This window comes from Pinus tabuliformis, chromosome 1_2 (genome assembly GCF_031772625.1).
Source record: "Pinus tabuliformis cultivar Carrire ecotype Pingquan chromosome 1_2, CPIR1, whole genome shotgun sequence".
NCBI lineage: Eukaryota > Viridiplantae > Streptophyta > Pinopsida > Pinales > Pinaceae > Pinus > Pinus tabuliformis.
Window position 1 is genome coordinate 263252191 of NC_142298.1, and position 21683 is coordinate 263273873.

The 21683-nt window shown below is 38.2% G+C and overlaps 1 protein-coding gene across 5 annotated transcripts in view; it reads left to right on the forward strand.

The window, feature by feature from the left end:
* Window positions 1–19764, forward strand: part of LOC149205360 (uncharacterized) — a 226766-nt gene extending 207002 nt beyond the window's left edge. For 2 of the 5 annotated variants that reach the window (XM_089393448.1, XM_089393450.1), the window contains exon 10: window positions 19462–19763. In XM_089393448.1, the coding sequence (XP_089249574.1) occupies window positions 19462–19524 (63 nt within the window). In that variant the 3' untranslated portion in view covers window positions 19525–19763. Of the gene's footprint in view, window positions 1–19461 lie in introns of all 5 variants that reach the window. The other 3 variants (XM_089393451.1, XM_089393449.1, XM_089393452.1) reach the window with 3 other exon arrangements.
* The last annotated feature ends 1919 nt before the right edge of the window (window positions 19765–21683 follow it).

Sequence of the window (21683 nt, forward strand, 5' to 3'; positions counted from 1 at the left end):
TTGGACTCTTCCTCTGCGAAATTGTATCTTCTGCCAACTCTGCCTAAAATTTTGGTGCTAAGTCATCTATGGAAGGGTAGGTATTGCTCCTTAGTTTTTTGAGCCAATGGGGAAGGCCCATAAAGTTTCAATTTCTCGACATTCGCTACTAAGTAAATGCACATATATGGAAGTAGAGTTTGTAGCCCTTATCACCCACCTTTTCCAATAGTTGAAAAGGACCAATTACAGAACTTTGATCTTTTTACTAGGATCATATAGTCTTTCCTTGTTTAGTTGTAACCAAACTTTGTCTCCCACTTGAATGATATCTTGGTTTTGTGTTGATCATGTTAGGTATTTTACTTTTCCTGTGATTTCTTCAATGTATCTTGTACTTGCAAATGGATCTTCCTAATCTTTTCAACAAATTCCTCCACTTCCAAAGCTTCTTCTTTGACATGTCGCCTCTCTCCTTCCTTTCCATATACAACATCCAAGGGAAAAGGTGGAAAACACTCAAAGCAAGTTTTGAAAATGGACTTATTGATGGGTCTATGGACTGCTCTGTTATAATATTGTTGAAATAGATGAAACTTCCATCCTAGGTCTTTGGATGCTTATATTTGTAATCCCTCATGAGTTTGAATCAATATCTTGTTGGCAACTTTTATCTCCACATTTATTTCTAGATGGAATTCTATAGATCTCTTTAACTTCTTGTTCATATTTTTTTAAAGTCTAATCCCAAAGTCATGAGAAATTTGGTATCCCTATTTGAGATGACGTTCCTTGGTGTCCCAAAGTGCACCTAGACTTGTTCAAAGAACATGCTTGCTACTTTTTACCTTTGATGGTCTTTCTTCAAGGCATAAGAATGTGCATCTTATTGAACCTAGCAACTACCATAAGAATAATTATGTCCCTTCGCAATTATTGTAAAACCACCTACAAAATCCATGAAAATGCTTTCCTAGGGTTCAGTGGGTACAAGTAACAGATGATATAAACCTTGTTTTTTATTACTGGGCTTGTTGGTATAACAAAGTATGTATCATCTAAAATACCAAGCGACATCTTGCATTATAGGCCAATACACACACCTTTGTAAGTTGGCAGCTACCGTCCCGACTCCCAACAACAAAATGTTCCTTGGTTGGTTGATGGAGACAATCCATAATGGACTATTTCAATGAGGCCATGGATAGGGACAAAGAAGCCATTTGTACCTATTATGAGGATAAAGGGAATGGGTTTGAGAAATGACTACTAATATGGAGAGTGCTTGATGAGCGATGGAACAATACGCTCCATTGCACCATTCATGCTGTAGGGATCTACCTCAACCCCACATTTTATTATGCTTTTGCTTTTCGATTTGGTGGTGAAGTGATAGATGGATTCCTCACTTGCGTTCATAGGATGGTGCCATTTTTGCAAGAGCATGTGTAGATTTCTAAAGAAATGGAGATATATAGGATGGTAGCTGGAACATTTGGCTTTGACATGGCTATCAAGGATAGGAAGAACAAAATGCCAGGTAAGCTTTTGTTTCAAATTTCATACTCTTCATATTTTGTTTCAACTTTCAATTTTTGTTCTCTTATTTGTTATAGATGCTTGGTGGAAAAGCTATGGTGCAAAAGTACCCAATATCCAAAAGCTTGCCATTTCGGTCCTCAACCAAACATTTATCTCTTCTAGATGTGAATGCAACTGGATCGTATTTGATAAAATACACACGAAGAAGTATAATAGCTTAAAAAAATTGAAATTAAATTTTGAATTCATTATAAATTATAATTTATCTTTTCTACCCCGTCACCCACTAATTATAATATGTATTGTAATTATTAACTTATAATTTATGACCCTCATATAGGTTGGAGTCCCAACACCTGAAATGATATGGTCTATGTCTACTACAATCTCTAATCAAGGGTGAGGCAACTTTAGAAAACACCTGATGTACATGCCATATCATTGGATGAGATTGACACCACTGTTGTATGCAAGGTGGAGATCAAGAGGCATATCATGGAATCAATACATGATTGGTTAAATGAGGTGGGACAAGAGGAAGTGGCAAGAGAGAGAGAGATAGAGGAGGAGGCATCAGAGGAGGTAGCAGGGGAGAGATAGGTAGAGGAGGAGGAGGTGACACCACCACCTTTAGGGACTTTGATAGAGTGAGTCGGACTTAGTAGTTGCATGGGCACCAGTAGAGGATATCAGAATCTACCTCCTACTTCTTCTAGAGGACATCAAAGTCCAATGCCAGCCCGAGGGCCTTCTTCCTCTAGAGGAAAATCCATTACCTTTTCCCATAAAAGGGGTAGAGGAAATCACTAGTTTATGTATCAGATTTCATTATAGATGTTTCATGATGATGAGATAAATATATTAATTTTTTTTGATATTTTGAGTTTGACTCAGGACTCACGATTTGGGACATGATTTGGTGTTGATGTGTGATGTACCACTAGACATCTTATATATTAGTTTTGTTTTCATATTTAGAAGGCAATGCATTTATTTGATGCTCTTGTTGCTTTAGATGTTAAAAAAATTGAAAAAAGATCAATACTTTTGTATTTTTTTTGTTAATGTTTGTTGTGATTTTACCAATATTTTCCCAATTTTTGTGATTTTTTGCTTTTCTGAACCCTTGTTGATTTTATCCCGATGCCAATGTCATCAACATTGATACACACACGTGGGTGCAGAGAGAGAGAGAGAGAGAGAGAGAGAGAGAGAGTTGTTATTGTTGTTGTGGATGGTACACTTTTTATTTAACTAAACTATAAGATGGATTTAAAGTCATTATGTCTATTTGATATGATCAAAATGATGATCTATGTGGCGTTGAAGGGGTTTTTGGTTTCCCTGTTGTAAGCTAAGTTGTTATTGATTGAGATGCATTCTCTTATGATTTAGTAAATTCTAACTACGAGTTAGATGATATACCTATGATTTTATTATAACAACTACTATTATGTTTCATGTATGATAAGTTCAATTTATAATAAATTGGGATTGTGACTAACATTTATAGCCAACACATGTAATTGTTGGTAATGACACCTTTGGCGATTTTTCATCCTTGTCAGATTCTAACATGTCTTCTTTAAGGACAAGCTCTAGCTTCCCATCCATAATTTTTCAATGATACAAGGGATTGTTTAGATATCTGTCACCTGGAGCCTAATTATTACCAGTTCTTTTATAGTTGCTTTCCTCATTTTTTCCCTCTCTATTGGAGTCACTAATGGAGGTGTTCGATTCTCTTTTAGCTTCACACATGATTTTTTATTGTTGCATCTGTCCCTTGATGATCACCTATCTCTACAATATCTAAATTTTCCCTCCCTTCATCATTGGGCTTCCAAATAGTATTTATTCTCTGCTCTTAGATGTAATGAAATATATTTTGAATTTTCAATGTCTTTGTTTTTGTGAAGCTATCATCTTGAATAAACTTTGTTGAATTTTTTGGATGATCTATTTAATTTAACTTATGCAACTTTTTCATTGAACAGGGCCTTTTCCATGGTTGTAATATTATGCATTTGTATCTCATTATTTATGTGTGGCTTTAGTCTATGTAGATAAGATTGGATTAGGTGGTCTTTAGGGAACTTGCTCCGAAACTGTATTTCTTCCTCTTAGATGTAGTCAAATTTATGTTGAATTTCAAGTGTTAGTGTTTTGGTGAGGCTATCATCTTGAATAAACTTTGTTGAATTTTTGGGATGACTTATTCCTACCTAATTTAATTTTTTCAACTTTTTCCTTGAGCCTAACCTTTTCCATGGTTGTAGTATTATGCATTTGTATCTAATTCTGTATTTGTGGCTTTATTTTGTGTACAAAAGATTGGATTAATTGGTCTCTCAAGAACTCAAGTACTTATGTTGTTGATGCTTCTCATTCATGCTTGTATTTGTATAAATCACCTTTTTGTCATAGTCTAGTAAGCTTTGCAAAAAGGAGTTTCCTAAGATAACTTGGAATCTCTTCAAGAAATAATTTTTGAATATATTCTAGAATAGGATGATTTCTTTCACCACATGTACCAATTGTATGCATTGTTCTCAAACTGCAAGTTGTGCTTGAATTTTTTTTGTCATTGTTTTGACTGTGATGTATTTCGAAGTATTCTTCGGCTTTGTTAAACCAAGCCACATTTTGCTTTTCATTTCTATCAAACTTTGATAACTCTAGTTTCACCCTTATTGGGTGTCGTATATTGGAGGATTTGCATAGGGCAGTGATGAATTCATCACTATTTGTGGATTACCACTTGTGAATTCAAGCCACTGTAGCAGGATGACTCATCTGGAGATGTTTTGGAGGCAGAACGAATTAATCTGAGCAAGCAATGTGTATTTCCAGTCCAACAATGCAAATTAGCTGGGAAGTGTGAGCTTGTCAGAGAGGTGTTGAGAAATCTAGGGCATCAAGATTAGGTGATTTCTCTTATTTTGATAACAACTTGTGAATGATTTTTACTTCTTAAGATTAAGATCTTCTCTTTACTTACATTATTATTATGTTCTTCTTCATCAAACAACTACCAATGCATGAACAATAAAGAGACAAGAGACACAAAATGTAGGTGATCAGCCAAGGCCAAAACCTCTCCAACTTGAGAGGAAAACCCAAATAAATTCTTCTTCTTATAGAGACTTCAAATGATGAATACCAAGACCAAGACCCTTGACCTATATACCACTCCAAGGCCAAGACGCAAAGTTTCCTCCTCTTCCTTGAGTCAACGATAGTCAAACTGCTAATTGTTTCCTCTTTCTCGGCTATCCTTTTGATTTCAGTTCCTTGGTTCAACACTACAATTCTCAACCCTATTTCAGAAACCCTAGCTGAGGTATATGTGAGAGAGAAACTCCTTGATTCCCTTCGTTCTAGATGGAGACCTTCTCTCCTTCAACTCGGCTTCAGAATCAACTTGTTTCTCTCCCAAAATTGCCCTTTCACTATGACTGTGGTATCTCGGCCCTTCCTGCAGTAGACAACCTGTAATCTCACATGTGTGGAAGAGTTTAGCCCTAAAACATATCTGTTAATTTTAGGTATGTTCTATGCTTAGAACAATTTATTTCAATTTTCACAGTTAGCTCAATATCTTTTCCAGATTAGCAATCACATCAACTTTAAAGTAAATTGTAGATAGAACATAAACATAAATCGCAGAAGAGAAGCCAAGACAAGAGGACACAAGATGTGGTGCTAGCCAGGGACAAACCCCAATGTGGGGAAACCCTTGATCAATTCTTCTTATATGTTTTTCAATAGTTCAACAGAGAGAGAGAGAGATTGTACGTTTACAACAAAAGTCAACACTTTGACTTATCTAGATAAGAGCATAGATCATCTCTAAGAAGATGATACATGAGATCAGTTGAAGACATGCTGCTTCAACTGATTCTCCAAGGTGACTCCTTCACCTATCGTTGTGCTGCACCTCATTGCGCTGCACCATGCTGCACCCATCATCACTATGCTACATCTCATCTCGCTTCATTAATCATGACTGTACCCATCACTGTATTGCATTATGTGCCATTGCCGCACCATGTTGCCATACTGACCTATGTGTTGGCTGCACCTTGCTTGCTTGTTTTCCCTTGCTTGCTTGTTGTCCCTAGCATGCTTGTTGTCCTTAGCATGCCTGCTAGCTGTCCCTTGCATGCTAGCTGTAACATAGCATGCTTGGTGTATTTGCTGCTAAGTACCATATAACTGTCCCAATGTTAGTTAGTTGTCCCTTGCATGCTGCTCTCCTTCGGAGACAGATGCTCTGGCTGTTCCGGCAGTTCCGGCTGTACTTGGCAGTTCCGGTAGTTTCGACAGTTCCTGGCAGTTCCGGTAATTCCCAGCAGTTCCGGCTTCTGCCCTCTGCGTCAGCTTTCCCAGCTGTTCCAGGCAGTTTCGGCTTCTGCCCTCTACGTCAGCTTTCCCGGCAGTTCCGGCAGTTCCTGGTAGTTCCTGCTATTCTGGCTTCTGCCCTCTGCGTCAGCTTTCCCGACTGTTCCAACAGTTCTCGGCAGTTTCGACTATTCCCAGTAGTTCCGGCTTCTGCCCTTTGCGTCATCTTTCTCAGCAGTTCCGGCAGTTCTGACAGTTCCTAGAAATTTCGGTTGTTCTCAGCAGTTCCGGCTTCTGCCCTCTGCGTCAGCTTTCCCTGTAGTTCTAGCAGTTCCAACAGTTCTCAGCAATTCTGGTTGTTCCCTGCAGTTCTAACAGTTCCCGGCAATTCCGGTTGTTCCCGACAGTTCCGATAGTTCCCGGCAATTCCGGTTTTTCTCGACAGTTTTGACAGTTTCGATAGTTCCCGGCAATTTCGGTTGTTCCCAGCAGTTCCAAGCAGTTCCGACTTTTGCCCTTTGCGTCAGCTTTCCCGACAATTCCTGGCAGTTCCGGCTTCTGCCCTCTGGATTAGGGCAGCGTTATCCCTTAGGATCTCTCCTCTTACTAAAACAAGTAGAGAGGAAGAGATCCCAAGTGTGTTGAAATGACTTGAAAGCCACCTCTATTTATACTGAAACGTTGAGCACAAGTGGGGTTTATTTGGTTGCTGGCCGACCATGACGAATTGTCCCATAACACAAATAAATTCATATCTCCATTAATACTTATCGGAATTGGATGATCTTTAGATCAATCCTAAACCCTCTCGATGAGAGGGATCCAAGAAAAATATCAGCTTCCATTAATAAGATGACCCACATGGAGTTTGGCCCTAGTTGCCAATTTTAACACTCCCTCCCAACTAGGGAGAACTCCATCCGCTGATCCATATGTTTGACTGTACTATCTATGCCATCAGTGCCCTGCACTGCTCTGCTCTGCTGAACTATGAAGAAGAAGAATTGATCGAGAATGTCTCATACCATTCTCTACTGACCTGAAGTTAGTTTCATCTGAAGAGAGTGTGTCACATCACTCTTACTGGCCCGAAGTCAGTTTTATTGATCCCAAGATCAATATCACAAGAGAGTGTCTCAAACCACTCATACTGATCCCAGATCAGTTTCATTGATCCTAGATCAATGGAGGCCATCCTAGCATAGGGAGTATGGTAGATACATCAATGCGTCCATCGATAGTACTACTATGGTCCCTAACCCCATTTCCCTTCTCATTGATCAGATGAGAGGTACTTCCCATGAGTCCCACACTGCATGGGTAGGATGCCTCAACAGGAGAGATAATCATCCTGTCCACAGGAGAACGAATCATCCTGCTCCACAGTCGCCACGGGAGAACTAATCATCCCGGCCCACAGGAGAACTAATCATCCTGATTCACAGTTGCCACAGGAGAACTAATCATCCCGGCCCACAGGAGAACTAATCATCCTGTTTCCACAGTTACCACGGGAGAACTAATCATCCTGTTCCACAGTCGCCACGGGGTATCACAGGGGAAGGTTGAACCTGTCATCCTGTACATAGCGCACCACCAGGGGAGGGTGAGTCGCCCTGTGGTCATATGTTGCTCCAGTAAGTACCCCAAGCCCCCTAGAGCTCCCAGAACTCAATGCATGCAACATGCAGGACCCTTATAAGAAGGTCTCTCAACGACTCCAAGTCGTTTGGGAAAGTCACAGATTTGACCTTTCCCCAGGGCTTTGACAAAATGTCTGTACTTGTACATCAGTCTCAATGCAATGAAGCCTCCTCGCTCATCGACTTACCATATCCTAGATAAGGCAGTATCTGATGTCTATCTGCTGGAGCAATCATCGAATACGGGATTCCTCAATAATCAAATCCCCTGTCTGGTTGTCACAGAGAATCACAGTGGTATTCATCATGTGTACAAACAACTCACTTAAGAGCTTTTACAACCATGCAACTTCACATGAGATCATACTCGTAGCTTTGTATTCAGTCTCGGCGATGCTTATAGCAACTGACTTCTGCTTCCTTCTCATCCATGATATCGAAGCAGAATCCAAAGAGAACCAACACTGAGAAGTGTTCTAGTGATCCTCCACACTGCCTACCCAGTCAGCGTTCGAATAATCATGTAGTTTCATATTTCTAGCAGTGTATCTCAATCCATGAGAGATTGTGCCCCGAAGATATCTTAGAAGATTCTTGGCACCAATCCAGTGAGGCTCAACCAAATATGAGCTCACCATGCTAATTGCAAAACATATGTCCGGACGGAAGTTCACCAAGAACATCAACGCGAATGAGTTTATGAAACTTAGAGGCATTTCCCAAATCTGGTTGGACATCACTACCATATAACTTCTGAAAATTAAGATCCTTGAGGTAGTCACAGGCTTGCAGTTTATCATTCCACATTCGGAATCCAAATCCCTCTTATTTCTGCAAATGAGAGGGTCTGCACCTGTCAGAAATAGGTCGTCCTCATAAGGTGTCGGTATGAGAGGTCTATCATCCACAACCTTCGGGTAATGGTTTGAATCGGTTTCACTCCTAGTGAATCTCAGCTTCATCAGACAACTATCAATCCTCTCATACTATGCTCGAGGTGTTTTGCTTCAAGCCATAGAGGGATTTCTTCCACCTGTATACATGAGATTCTCGATCATGAATCTCAAACTCCTCAGGTTGTTCCAAACCTGTGGACCTGCTGCATGAGGGGAATGGTCCCCTTATAAGATTTTCCTTCAGTACATCTCAGACATGTACCTTCATGCTCTTCTTGAATTCAGGCATCCCTATCACCATCTGACTCACATCGGGTAGGGCCCCATAGGTAGACCTCCAGTGTTATAGATGTGATATGTCAATTGACATGATCCCAAATGGACCATCATCAACTTGATACAAATTGCCAACCCTGAACCCATGAGAAAAAGCATCTTTGAAAATTCTATTTTTTAACACGTACCTTTCCATCGATGAATGCCACCCTAAAACCTTTGACTTCCATTTCCGAGATGGACACTAGGTTCTTCTTGCGATTAGGTACATAAAAGAGATTCTTGTAAATGAATAGAGTTACCCTCATTCAATTGAGGGGTAACATTGCATACACCCTTTCCGGGATAGGTGGCATCCACTCCAAGTATAATCCCACAGTTGTTTCTGTCTCTACCAAACTCGAGAGAGCACCCTTCTATTTGATGAGGTGCCTTGAAGCACTACGATCAATAAGCTAGATTCCCAAAGAATCTGAAGGAGAGGGCAATACAAGATAATGCTTCTTTATCTTATCAGAAATAACATTTGATTCTTCATACCTAGGGTTCCTTGCTTTCTCTGAAGAGTCGGCCATTTCCTTGATGACCTGCATTACCTGTCATTCCTCTGATCATTGAAGATGTCGCTGGAATGATTGTTATCATCATCAAGTGATGTGTCCCTACCTTAGAAACTCCTTCTCATAATGGCCAAACTTATTACAAGCAAGGCATCTACCTTTCCTTCCACCCTTAGATCCAGACTTCCCATTGAAGTGATCTTTAGGTAGGCCATCAGAAACTTCTGCTGTGCCATTCTAATAATATTCTCTGCTTCAACTTCACCCTTGGTGAATTTGAAGAGGGATGAGGAATCCATTGATCCTTTTTTCCTTTCCCAATTGTCTTCGGTGATTGCTCTTTCACTCTTGCTTGGGCATTGCCTTCACCTTAGCTCTGATACCATGTTAATTTTAGGTATGTTCTATGCTTAGAGCAATTTATTTCAATTTTCACAGTTAGCTCAATATCTTTTCCAGATTAGCAATCACATCAGCATTAAAGTAAACTGCAGATAGAAAATAAACATAAATCGTAGAAGACAAGCCAAGACAAGAGGACACAAGATGTGGCGCTAGCCAAGGACAAAACCCAATGTGGGGAAACCCTTGATCAATTCTTCTTATATGTTCTTCAATAGTTCAGCAGAGAGAGAGAGAGAGATAGTATGTTTACAACAGAAGTCAACACTTTGACTTATCTAGATAAGAGCATAGATCATCTCTAAGAAGATGATACATGAGATCAGTTGAAGACATGCTACTTCAACTGATTCTCCAAGGTGACTCCACCTATCGTTGTGCTGCATTTCGTCATCATGTTGCACCTCATCGCGCTGCACCATGATGCACCCATCATCACTATGCTGCATCTCATCGCGCTTCATTAATCATGACTGTACCCATCACTGTATTGCATTATGTGCCATTGCTGCACCATGTTGCCATACTGACCTATGTGTTGGCTGCACCTTGCTTGCTTGTTGTCCCTTGCTTGCTTGTTGTCCTTAGCGTGCCTGCTGTTGCATGCTCGCTGTCCCTTGCATGCTAGCTGTAACATAGCATGCTTGGTGTATTTGCTGCTAAGTACCATATAACTGTCCCAATGTTAGTTAGTTGTCCCTTGCATGCGACTCTCCTTCAGAGACAGATGCTCTCGCTGTTCCGGCAGTTCCCGACGGTTCCAGCAGTTCTGGCTGTTCCTGGCAGTTCCGACAGTTCTGACAGTTTTCGGCAGTTCCGATAGTTCCGATAGTTTTCGGCAGTTCCGGCAGTTCTCAGCAGTTTTGACTTCTACCCTCTGTGTCAACTTTCCTGGCTGTTCCATTCACTTCCAGCAGTTTCGGCTTCTGCCCTCTGTGTCAGCTTTCCCGGCTGTTCCAGCAGTTCCAGCTTCTGCCCTCTGTGTCAACTTTCCCGGCTGTTCTGTCTTCTGCCCCCTACGTCAGCTTTCCCGGCAGTTCCCGACAGTTCCGGCTGTTCTGGCTTTTGCCCTCTGGGTCAGCTTTCCCGACTGTTCTGGCAGTTCCCGACAGTTTCGGCTATTCCTAGCAGTTTTGGCGTCTTCCCTCTGCGTCAGCTTTCCTGGCAGTTTCGGCAGTTCCAACAGTTCTCGGCAATTCCGGTTGTTCTCGGCAGTTCCGGCTTCCGTCCTCTGCGTCAACTTTCCCGGTAGTTCCAGCAGTTTTGGCAGTTCCGATAGTTCCTAGCAATTCTTGTTGTTCCCGGCAGTTCTGACAGTGCCGACAATTCTCGGCAATTCCGGTTGTTCTCGGTAGTTCCTGGCAGTTCCGGATTTTGCCCTTTGCGTCAGCTTTCCCAACAATTCCCGACAATTCCGGCTTCTGCCCTCTGGATTAGGGCAGCGTTATCCCTTAGGATCTCTCCTCTTACTAAAACAAGTAGAGAGGAAGAGATCCCAAGTGTGTTGAAATGACTTGAAGGCCACCTCTATTTATACTAGAACGTTGAGCACAAGTGGGGTTTATTTGGTTGCTGGCCGACCTTGACGAATTGTCCCATAACACAAATAAATTCATATCTCCATTAATACTTATCAGAATCGGATGATCTTTAGATCAATCCTACACCTCTCGATGAGAGGGATCCAAGAAAAATATCAGCTTCCACTAATAAGATGACCCACATGAAGTTTGGCCCTAGTTGCCAATTTTAACAATATCCAAATGAACTCGGTTGTCTTCCTCCTTCGCTTGATGATAAGACTTCTGCTTTTGTGATCTTCACACCTTTTCTCACTCATATTTCCTTGACTGAAAATGTGTTATCCAAATGAAAGCTGAACTGCCTTATTTATAGTGATCTTCCCATCGATTAAGCCGACATCTCTTAGAGCCAAGGCTGACATGCCTTTCTAGAGATATCTTTAAGCCGACTTGAAGAGGGTGCTTGAGCTTGGTCTTGGAGGGTTTCTTAATCACTCATTTACATATGTAACATGCCGAATAAGTGTCTTCCATACATGACATTGACTCAATAGACTTTTATGACCTAATGACTCATCCTAAAGGCTCACAATGGGAGACTTAACTAAAATAAAATTCTTGATCATGAAACCCATGATTCAAGTATTACAATTTATTTTTTTATTTTTTCTTCTTTACACCAATTACATAAAATCATAATTACACGTCATTATGAAGATCGAACCTAGTTACACTTTTCAACACTCCCTGTTAACTAGGGAGGTATTCATAATCCATACAAGGTACTTGGACATTCTCAATCTGAAGAATTCTCCTAAGAAGAGTCGAATTGGTAACCCATCTGTATAACATCATATCAACCAGTATTGTCATATAACAAGGCCTTGACTAACAACTCTATCTCTCCTCAAGATCAGAGCACAATGCTGGCCAGACCAATGATGTATAGACACCCTCGTCATTGTCTTGCTCGGAACATACCCCACCCGGGTTCTCTTAGAGTATGTTTCACTAGAACTATTCTTATCTTGGATTCTTAGTCCTCAAAGAATATCAGTCCTCTACGATTACTCTTATCTTGGATTCCCTAACTCATCCTTAAAGAGCATCAGATGCCAAATGTTTACAACTTTACCCAATCCTCCATTCTGTCTTCCCAAGTGAAGACAAGAATGATGTGTCTATCTCTCCCTCTTAATTAGGGAGGATATACCTATTCCAATGAAGGAATGTACCTAAGCTCCCTCTTGGCTTAGGAGTTTGCTTCCAAGTGTCTACCAAGTTAGAAACTTGTTTCCAGGCTCCCTCTTAATTAGGGACCTACAACAGCTCTTTAGGTGAAGATGATGGGACAACCAACTTCTTGAAGAACTCCTCCTCGCGATGTCATGAACTTCTTTTCTTTATTCAGGAGTCTTCATGTTTTGGGACTTCTTCGTAGGGCACAGACCATCCATCACTTTCATCCATGAGTCAGGGATGTCATTATTCCTTTCATCGAAAAGTGATCCATCAGTTCATATCTGGCCTTCATGCCATGTTTTCTTAAGGATCTTTCATCATACCACATGGACATCAGTGGTGGAAGATATCAATAGCTCTTCCTTTGGCAGCCCTGCATAAGCCCATCCAGATGTCATTCAAAAATAAGGAATGAACATTAAATCAAAATTACCTTCGTGATGGTCTTTCATCATGACATCTTCTAGTTCGCATCAGCGTCCTGCATACACATTGACACATCTCCATAAGATATATACTGTCAAGGGTTTCTTTCTTTTTCAGACTCCATCAAAGTCTTCATATCTTTCATGGAGATATCCTAGTCAAATCTCTTAGTCTTCGGATGTTGATTTCCTTTTCCATAGTTGCATATTTCATGATCTCTTCCTTTCTTTCTTCACACATTTCCTTCTGGGAACTTTTAGTCATAGTTTCTCCAATTTTTTCAACCACCTCATATTTCATATAAGGACATATTATGTTGATTTCATCTAGAGATTGTGTGACCCATGCCTTCTTGCATCCTTTCAAAGGAGGAGATCCTTTCTTTTGATCATGCTCTCGAGATAGAGCATTTATGCATGTTACATGCAACAATATGACATGGCTCTACAATATTGAATATAAGCATACATACCTCATTTTTCCTTTAGTCATTTTAGACTTCAACAACTTCCTTGATTGAAAGAATTTCAATCCCTTGATCTGCCTCACCTCCTTTGTCATCATATCATTATCACATGAATTCCCTCAAGATGGAATTCTTGATGAAACCCTTGCTTTCTTTTGATTGGTGAACCTTCTGATGAAGATTCCAATAGAGGATCTTGAGTATCCTCGTCTAGCAAAGGTTTCCTTTTGACTGATTTATGATGAGCTTTGTGCTAGACTTTTTTCTTCCTTTTCCCATAAGCGCCACTTATGCTTCTAATGAGATTACCAAGAGCTCTACCCTTCCATAGGTGATTTCCATATACTTCTATTTCAACCATCTTTCATGCTTCTCTATGATGATGTCACAAGCTCTTGCTTTTAATGCTTCTATGATGCCATGATGCATCCTATCATTTTCCTTAGTGAATCATGATAGCCATATCTTACAACAGAAAAATTTGAAAACAGGAACTTGAAAAGAACTAGGTGAGGAAGACTATCTCAATCATAGTAGGGATCTCTTACTTCCTCTTTCTTGGACTTATTTTCAACTTCCTCTACTTCTTCGGTGATATGGGCTTCTTCTCTACCTCTTTTGTTATTATCCTTCTTGAGCTTAGGACAATCTCTTTTGTAATGCCCATATTCTGACATCCATATGATTGAACTTTAGCCCGGGTCTTCTTTTTTTGAGGACCAAATTTCTTAGTCTTTCCTCTTCTCTTTGCCATAGCAACATATGCTTGATTTTGCTCACTGGATCCACATTAGTTTTTTCCTTCTGTCCAGTTTCTTCGATTTTTCATAAAGACCATAGATCTTGAAATGGAGTAGCTTCTTTCTTCCCATAAATGCTTGAAGTAAAGTTACCCCATTCCTTTGGTAGTGCATTTTGTACTACAATGGTCATCTCCTTGTTATGCATCATTTCTCCCAGATCTTGAAGTTGATCCCTTATTTCAGATATCCTCATAAAGTATGAGGCTATCCCTTCTTCTTTTGATATCCTTAGCTTGTAGAGTTCTTGCCTTAGAGAGATAACTTCTCCTGCAGTGCTTACAGAAAACAACTCTACCAATTTGTCATATATTTCTTTTGAGGTGTCGAGTTTAGATACATATGGAATGAGGGGATCCTTGATGGATTCTATGAGAATCATTTGAGCCCTCACTTCCCCTTTCATAAACTTTGCAAGTGCTTGAGCATCTTCTTTCGCTGGTTTGGTGATAGAGCCTTTTACATGATCCATCACCTCATTTTCAATGAGATTTAGATCTGTCCTCTTCTTCCATGCAAGATAGTTTGAAGCCCCAACCAATTTGTTGCTTTCCTTGCAAAAAGGCATTTTGATAGATTTAGACATAAATATATTTACTTGTGAAGATGCTTCTTCCACTTGTTGCCTCCTTGAATTTTGATGATGATATAGTTAACAGAGAGCTTCTCCTTGATGAAGATAGTTCTCTTCAAGAATGATTCTTGACCCTACAAAGAGGGAGATCACTTTAGATCCTTTGATGGTGATGTCCTTGTTGATGATGATCAATGATGACTTCTTGATGCTTCTTGGATGATCTTCTACAATGGTAAGGTCCTTGCTTCAATGAGAGGAAATTGCCTTAGAACTTCTGAAGATGATGACAATGTCCTTGATCTTGCGTAGGGTCTTTGTGGTCCTTTTTATGACTTGAGGATCCCTTCTTCGTTCTAGGGTTTTGATACTTCTTTGTAGATCTTGACTCCAAGATGATCTTAGATTTGCTTTGATGTCTTTCTCCAGATTTGATCCTTGAGTGTTCCTTGATAAGATGCCCTTCCTTGAATTTGATACCTTAGCTCTGAAATCATGTTGAGAAATCTAGGGCATCAAGGTTAGGTGATTTCTCTTCTTTTGATAACAACTTCTGAATGCTTTTTACTTCTTAAGATTAGGATCTTCTCTTTACTTAGGTTATTATTATGTTCTTTTTCATCAAACAACTACCAATGCATAAACAATAAAGAGACAAGAGACATAGAATGTAGGTGCCTAGCCAGGGCCCAAACCTCTCCAACTTGAGAGGAAAACCCAAACAAATTCTTCTTCTTATAGAGACTTCAAATGACGAATACCAAGACCAAGACCCTTGACCTATTTGCCACTCCAAGACCAAGGCAGAAAGTTTCCTCCTCTTCCTTGAGTCAATGATAGTTAAACTGTTAACTGCTTCATCTTTCTCGGTTATCCTTTTTATTTCAGTTCCTTGGTTCAACATTGCAATTCTCGACCCTATTTCAGAAACGCTAGTTGAGGTATATGAGAGAGAAACACCTTGATTCCCTTTGCTCTAGAGGGAGACCTTCTCTCCTTCAACTTGGCTTGAGAATCACTTTGTTTCTCTCCCAAAACTGCCCTCTCACTATGACTGTGGTATCTCGGTCCTTCCTGCAGTAGACAGCCTGTAATCTCGCATGTGTAGTGTTGAAAATTGTAACTAGGTTCGGTCTTCATAATGACATGTAAATATGATTTTATGAAATAAGATGTAAATAAAGAAAAATGAAATTATTTTATTGACTTGCTTGATGGGTTTCATGAGCAAGGGTTTTTATTTTTGAGTCAAGACTCCAATTGAGAGTCTTTAGGATTTATTTGTCATCTAGTCATAAAATGTAAGAGTCATTGTCATATAAATGAAGTCATGTTACACTTTGTAAAAGGTCAATATTATCTATGTAAAGTATCCTCCAAGAACTTGTCACCAAACCTCTTCAAGTCGGCCTACAAATGATAAGGAAGCTGCTAGATCAAGTTGGCCTAACTCTAGCTATCAAGTCGCACTAAAGGGCAACGAAGGAGTTGTATATATAGCCTAACTCATCCTCCATTTGAAGACAAGAAACTCGACTTACTTGAGATAAGAAGAAGTGCGAAGATAGGGTAAAAAGGAAGAGCGAAGAAGGAGCTGAAAGAGGAGTACGAAAGAAAGAAAAGCGAAGTTTCTTCTGGGCTATACGAAGACAAGAAGGGTTTCTTCTGGGAAAACGAAGTTTCTTCTGGGCAGCAAAATCTTTTGGGACAACGAAATTTCTTCTGGGCAGCAGAATCTTTTGGGGCAGTGTGAAGTCTGGGCAGTAGAATCTTCTAGGAAGTTCGAAGTTAGGGAAGCTAGAGAAAGACCCTTCTGGGAGGTTGAAGTAAATACCTAGAGATCGAGATTCTCTAAGGAAGCCGAGAAGCAGTAAGAAGGATAGAGACCAAGTTTCTCTAGAAGAAGCTGAGGAACGCAGTGTGAGAAAGGCAGAACGAAGGTAGAGGCAGAGTATCAAGGTTGGTGACAAGGTTCTTGGAAGGATACTAGAGTCAAGGGTCTGTGTAATGGTCTTGGTACTTATTAATTGAAGATCTAGAAGAAGAATTTTTATTGGGTTTTCCTCTCAAGAGGTGAGACGTTTTGACCTTCGCTGGAGAAGCCTATACACTGTGTCACTTGTCTCTTTTGTTATTGCATATTGGTAATTGTCTTGATGAAAGAACACATTAATAAGCTAATGAAGAATTGATTATACGATTAAGAAGAAAAGAGAATCTCAAGCAATTATCAAGAAGAGAAATTGTTATTTATTGAATGCCCTAAATTTCTCAACATGTAGAAGAGTTCAGCCCTAAAACAGATCCAAATGAACTCGGTTATCTTGCTCTGTATTCGCTTTATGATAAGACTTCTCCTTTTGTGATCTTCACACCTTTTCTCACTCAGATTGCATTGACTGAAAATGTGTTATCCAAATGAAAGCCGAATTGCCTTATTTATAGTGATCTGCCCATCAATTAAGCCGACATCTCTTAGAGCCAAGGCTGAGATGCCTTTCTAGAGATATCTTTAGGCTGACTTGAAGAAGGTGCTTGAGCTTGGTCTTGGAGGGTTTCTTAATGACTCATTTACATATGTAAAATGCCCAATAAGGGTCTTCCATACATGACATTGATTGAATAGACTTTTATGGCCCGATGACTCATCCTAAAGGCTCACAATGGGAACCTTAGCTAAAATAAAATTTTATTTTTTCTTCTTTACATCAATTACATAAAATCATAATTACACATGTCATTATGAAGATTGAACCTAGTTACACTTTTCAACAAGAGGGCCAAATCGAGTCGCTGTGAGGGAAAATAATTTTCCTAGTGCTTTTCGGTGGAGATAAATTGCCGGAGGATTGCCAGTTGGGCATCCAGTTGCAATTCTCTATATTTGCTACATAATAATAAAATCCTCATCTGTTGCACCGGATTTCTCTTCGGAGTTTTTCCAAGGACAATTGTCCAAAAATAATGGTGTCATTATTTTGTGTGTGTGCATCTATGTCTTAGTTCTATATATTATTTCTGTAGTGTAATTTTATTGTGAAGAATTACAATGTGAATTATTCGCTATTTGTTGTAATAATTATTATAGAAGACAAATAAACTGTTAAAGTTAGGAGAATAATATCCCGTTGTTGTAGTTCAAGGAATTTTCACATTTCTCTTTCTCACTTGCTCTAATCAAGGTCTTCCACCCTTGACCTTGCCCTTTTTGATTCCATATAACCAAGATTGATAAAGACATCAGTATTTTGTGTGTATCTTTTAGAAATAAAATATTTCTTCTTTTAATGTTTTATAGAGTAAATTGGGGTTAGCTTACAACAAAATCTTTATTAAATAGCATAAAATACCTTACACATCAGAGTCTTAGGGTTAGGAATTGCATCTCCTAAATTTAAAAAAGAAATATTTCTTTTTGAATGCATTTTTCAGCCACCCATTTAGGGCGGACATCTAGGGTTTAACATTGCTTTTGTGCATTTTGCCATTGAAAATTTATTTGTAATTTTTTCCTTTGTTTTCTCATTAAATAGCCTTTGATTATTTATTGTTTATCATTAATTATAGGCTTTTTTGCTATTGATGTCATAAATTTTACGTGCTGTAAATTGTCCTTATTCTAAACCCTAATTTATAATAGCAATAATTAAATTTAAGGTAGCATGTGTTTGGAATCTATTTGAGCATCTGCAGGACTAAAACAGCCCTTTAGACTTAGCCATAGGTCCTTTGAACTCACTACGTCATCTCCCCAAGGCCCTACCTTATTGTCTAAGTCATAGATTTTGCATGCTGTAAATTGTTTTTATTCTAAGCCTTAAATTATAACATCATAGCATATGGTTGGAATCTATTCGAGCATCTCCAAAACTAAAATAACCCTCTCAATTTAGCCATAGGTTCTTTGAACTCATTACCTCATCTCACTCAGGGTTCTATCTTATTGAATATTATTATGGGGTGTCTTTTTAGTAGAATCCTTGGAAGGTATTTAGCTTGAAATTTTTTGGGTTACTTAATATTCGAGATCTGTCAAGGAAATCTCTCTTTTAGGGATAACATCCATCCATAGAACAAAAAGGGAATAGTTACTAATGTGACAATGGTGGTTGATTCCATTGTTGCTCTTGATCTAGGAAACTACTGATGCTTTGCACTAAGGTGCTAGATTTTGTGGTAACATGTCTAACATGTATGATTTTTATATCTATATAATCACAAATTAAAATGATCTCGTTGAAAATGATCTTATGTGATTAGTATCTCCAAGAACTACCAGGTCCCAATCTCATGAAGAGTCTACAAGAACTAACTCGATATAAAGGCCTTGAGATCTTTTTTTGCATTGCAAATTTGATACCTTAATTTAAGAATCTGGACATAATGATGAATGCTCTCTTGGAAAAATTAGAGTTAAGTTAGTATAGCTAGGTTTGCTGCCTGTTTGTTTCACAATGAGTTGAAAATCGAATGTCATGAACGGCCACAGTTAATGCTTTTCCTTGAGCACAGTAGCTAGGTTTATTGTGTAATTCATATTGGCCAGGAGCTGTAGTTGAAAATTCAAATCCAAAAGTTGGAAGTTATAAATAGCCATATACATGTTTTTTTCTTGATTAAAGTTCTGGCTCACGTTTTGGAGTATATCAATAGTTTTGTAGGTGAAGTTATCCTCCAGGAAGTCCAACATTGGTTGTATTTGTTACATAAATGAAATTCAACTTCTTTACACAAATTTATTCCATGTAATTTACGACCTGTGAAGTGTATTCTTATTTGTTGATGCAGGTGGGAGAAATAAAAACCACAAGGAAAGGCAAGTTTGCAGTGGATCTTATTCGGTATATATGAAGTTTTTGAATTAAATAATAGAATAAAATATCTGATAATAACTTTGGCATTAGAAGTTAATGCATACGATATTTTCACTTGGAGCAATTGAAGCTCAAAAGGGATATTGCAAAACAAACAATCTGAAAATCTTACAAATGTTTCATGCTTATCTTAACAAAAGTTGAGTAAGTTTTGTTTTTCAAGGGACTGTTACAATGGATAAGTTGGAGGGCTTGCTTTGCTAAATTTTTTTACTGCAAATCAATGTAACTGATTCTATATAATGTCTAGAAGCATGATTTCCAATTTACTTTTTATCAAAAATTAAAACACTTATTAAGGTTTTTAATACTTATACTAGGTTTTAATATGAAGCAGTGTTGAACATATAGGTATCGGCAAAATATAGGCGAGGGCCTTGAAAACATCTTGTTGGCAATATCAGCAAAAATATCGGCAAAATATCAGAAAATATCGTCAGACATAAAAAATTATTTTTTTACCAGATTTTTAAACATTATTGATATTTTCAAAATATGATGATATCTAGCCAATATTTTCAAAATATGATGCGATATTTTGAAAATATGGTGCGATATTTTGAAAATATGCGATATTTTGAAAATATCGCAATAGTTTCAAAACGGAAAATATCGTGATATTTACTTGCCGATATATTGTTTTGCTAAAAATATCGCGATATTTTCAAATATCACCATATTATCAACACTTTTGAAATAAAATCATGAAATGCTACGAAATTATGATCTTGACTACGAAATTTTGAACAATTTTGACATTTTTTTGGCAAATATTTTATTTTTTCTAATCCGTAGGCAAGGGGGGGAAGATGGAGTATTTATCTCCCCCATCCATGCTTAAATAATTCCCATTTCTTCCACGAAAATGTTTGAAACATGGCCCTAATATTAATAACCACATTAATATTAGTGATTTTAATATTGTGATATTATAGTTTTAAACTAAAGTATAAATTCATGATTGACATCGTGTGCACATTTATGGAGGAACCACAAAAGTATTCATTCCTAATTGCATAATAAATTACATTTGATGTTTTTTGAAGGGATTGGGTTCCCAAACCACAAGGATCAAACCCAAAGAAGAAGCCCCATTAGACTCTTCCTTGTTTGGTTTGGAATAATCCTATGGGTTAAAATTTGACAACCTATACAATGGGATTTATGATTTTTTTTTGGGCGGTTTAGTTATTTTCCTAGATTTTGTTTATTTACATACAAAAAGGAGAAAGAACAACCTACTGTAATAGAATACTGTATTCAAGGATAACCCACTACAACTACATATAATAAATGAAATTTAATTGAAATAATGGTAAATGAATCTTAGAAATAGTTTAGTTAGAAGTAAACTAACTTGATGAATCACATTAACATCTAACACTGAAATGAAAGAATCATGCCTGATATACAAAAAAAAATGGTGATATACCATCCATCAAATTATAAATATTTAGAGAATTTTTGAAATAATTCATTCATGCAATGGAAGGATAATATAGGTCTCATATATTTTTTTTAACTAAAAGTGTCAAACATATTAACTTGTGCATAGAATAATCCATAACAACATCCAATCCACAGAGAGATTCAACAAACTCTTAGCTCTTGTAGAGCTTTTGAATTAACGTTTGAAGTGATTCTCTAGTTACATTTTAGAAATTTTATGTATCATCCAAAGCCCTTTCTTAGAGAATGATTCTAGTAGTTATTATTATTACATTAATTAAAAATAGTATATTTAGCATACAAAAAAAACTAAGAAAATGCTAACAATTGTTTGAGTCAAGATGATTTGGGTGATTTGTGTGTTTTTGGCTTCACTTGTCTACAATCCAAGGTAACCCATTGAATGAATAGGTCCTCACACTCTTGATTGTAGGGGAGCTTGTGTTGATCCATCAATACACTCAAGTTCTCTTTACTCTCTTTGTAGCATGACTGCAATTTTTTTATTATTATCTTTGGCATCCATTGCTCTGGTCTATTAGCCACTTTGATTTCATTGACCATGAATTTCTGGATGTATTCTAGTTCAATCGAATTTATTTGGTTGATGTCTTCTTGGCACTTGTAGATAATGTTCTTGAATCCCACTGCTACCTCCTCAACTAGTCAAAAGTCATCAAATGTCCG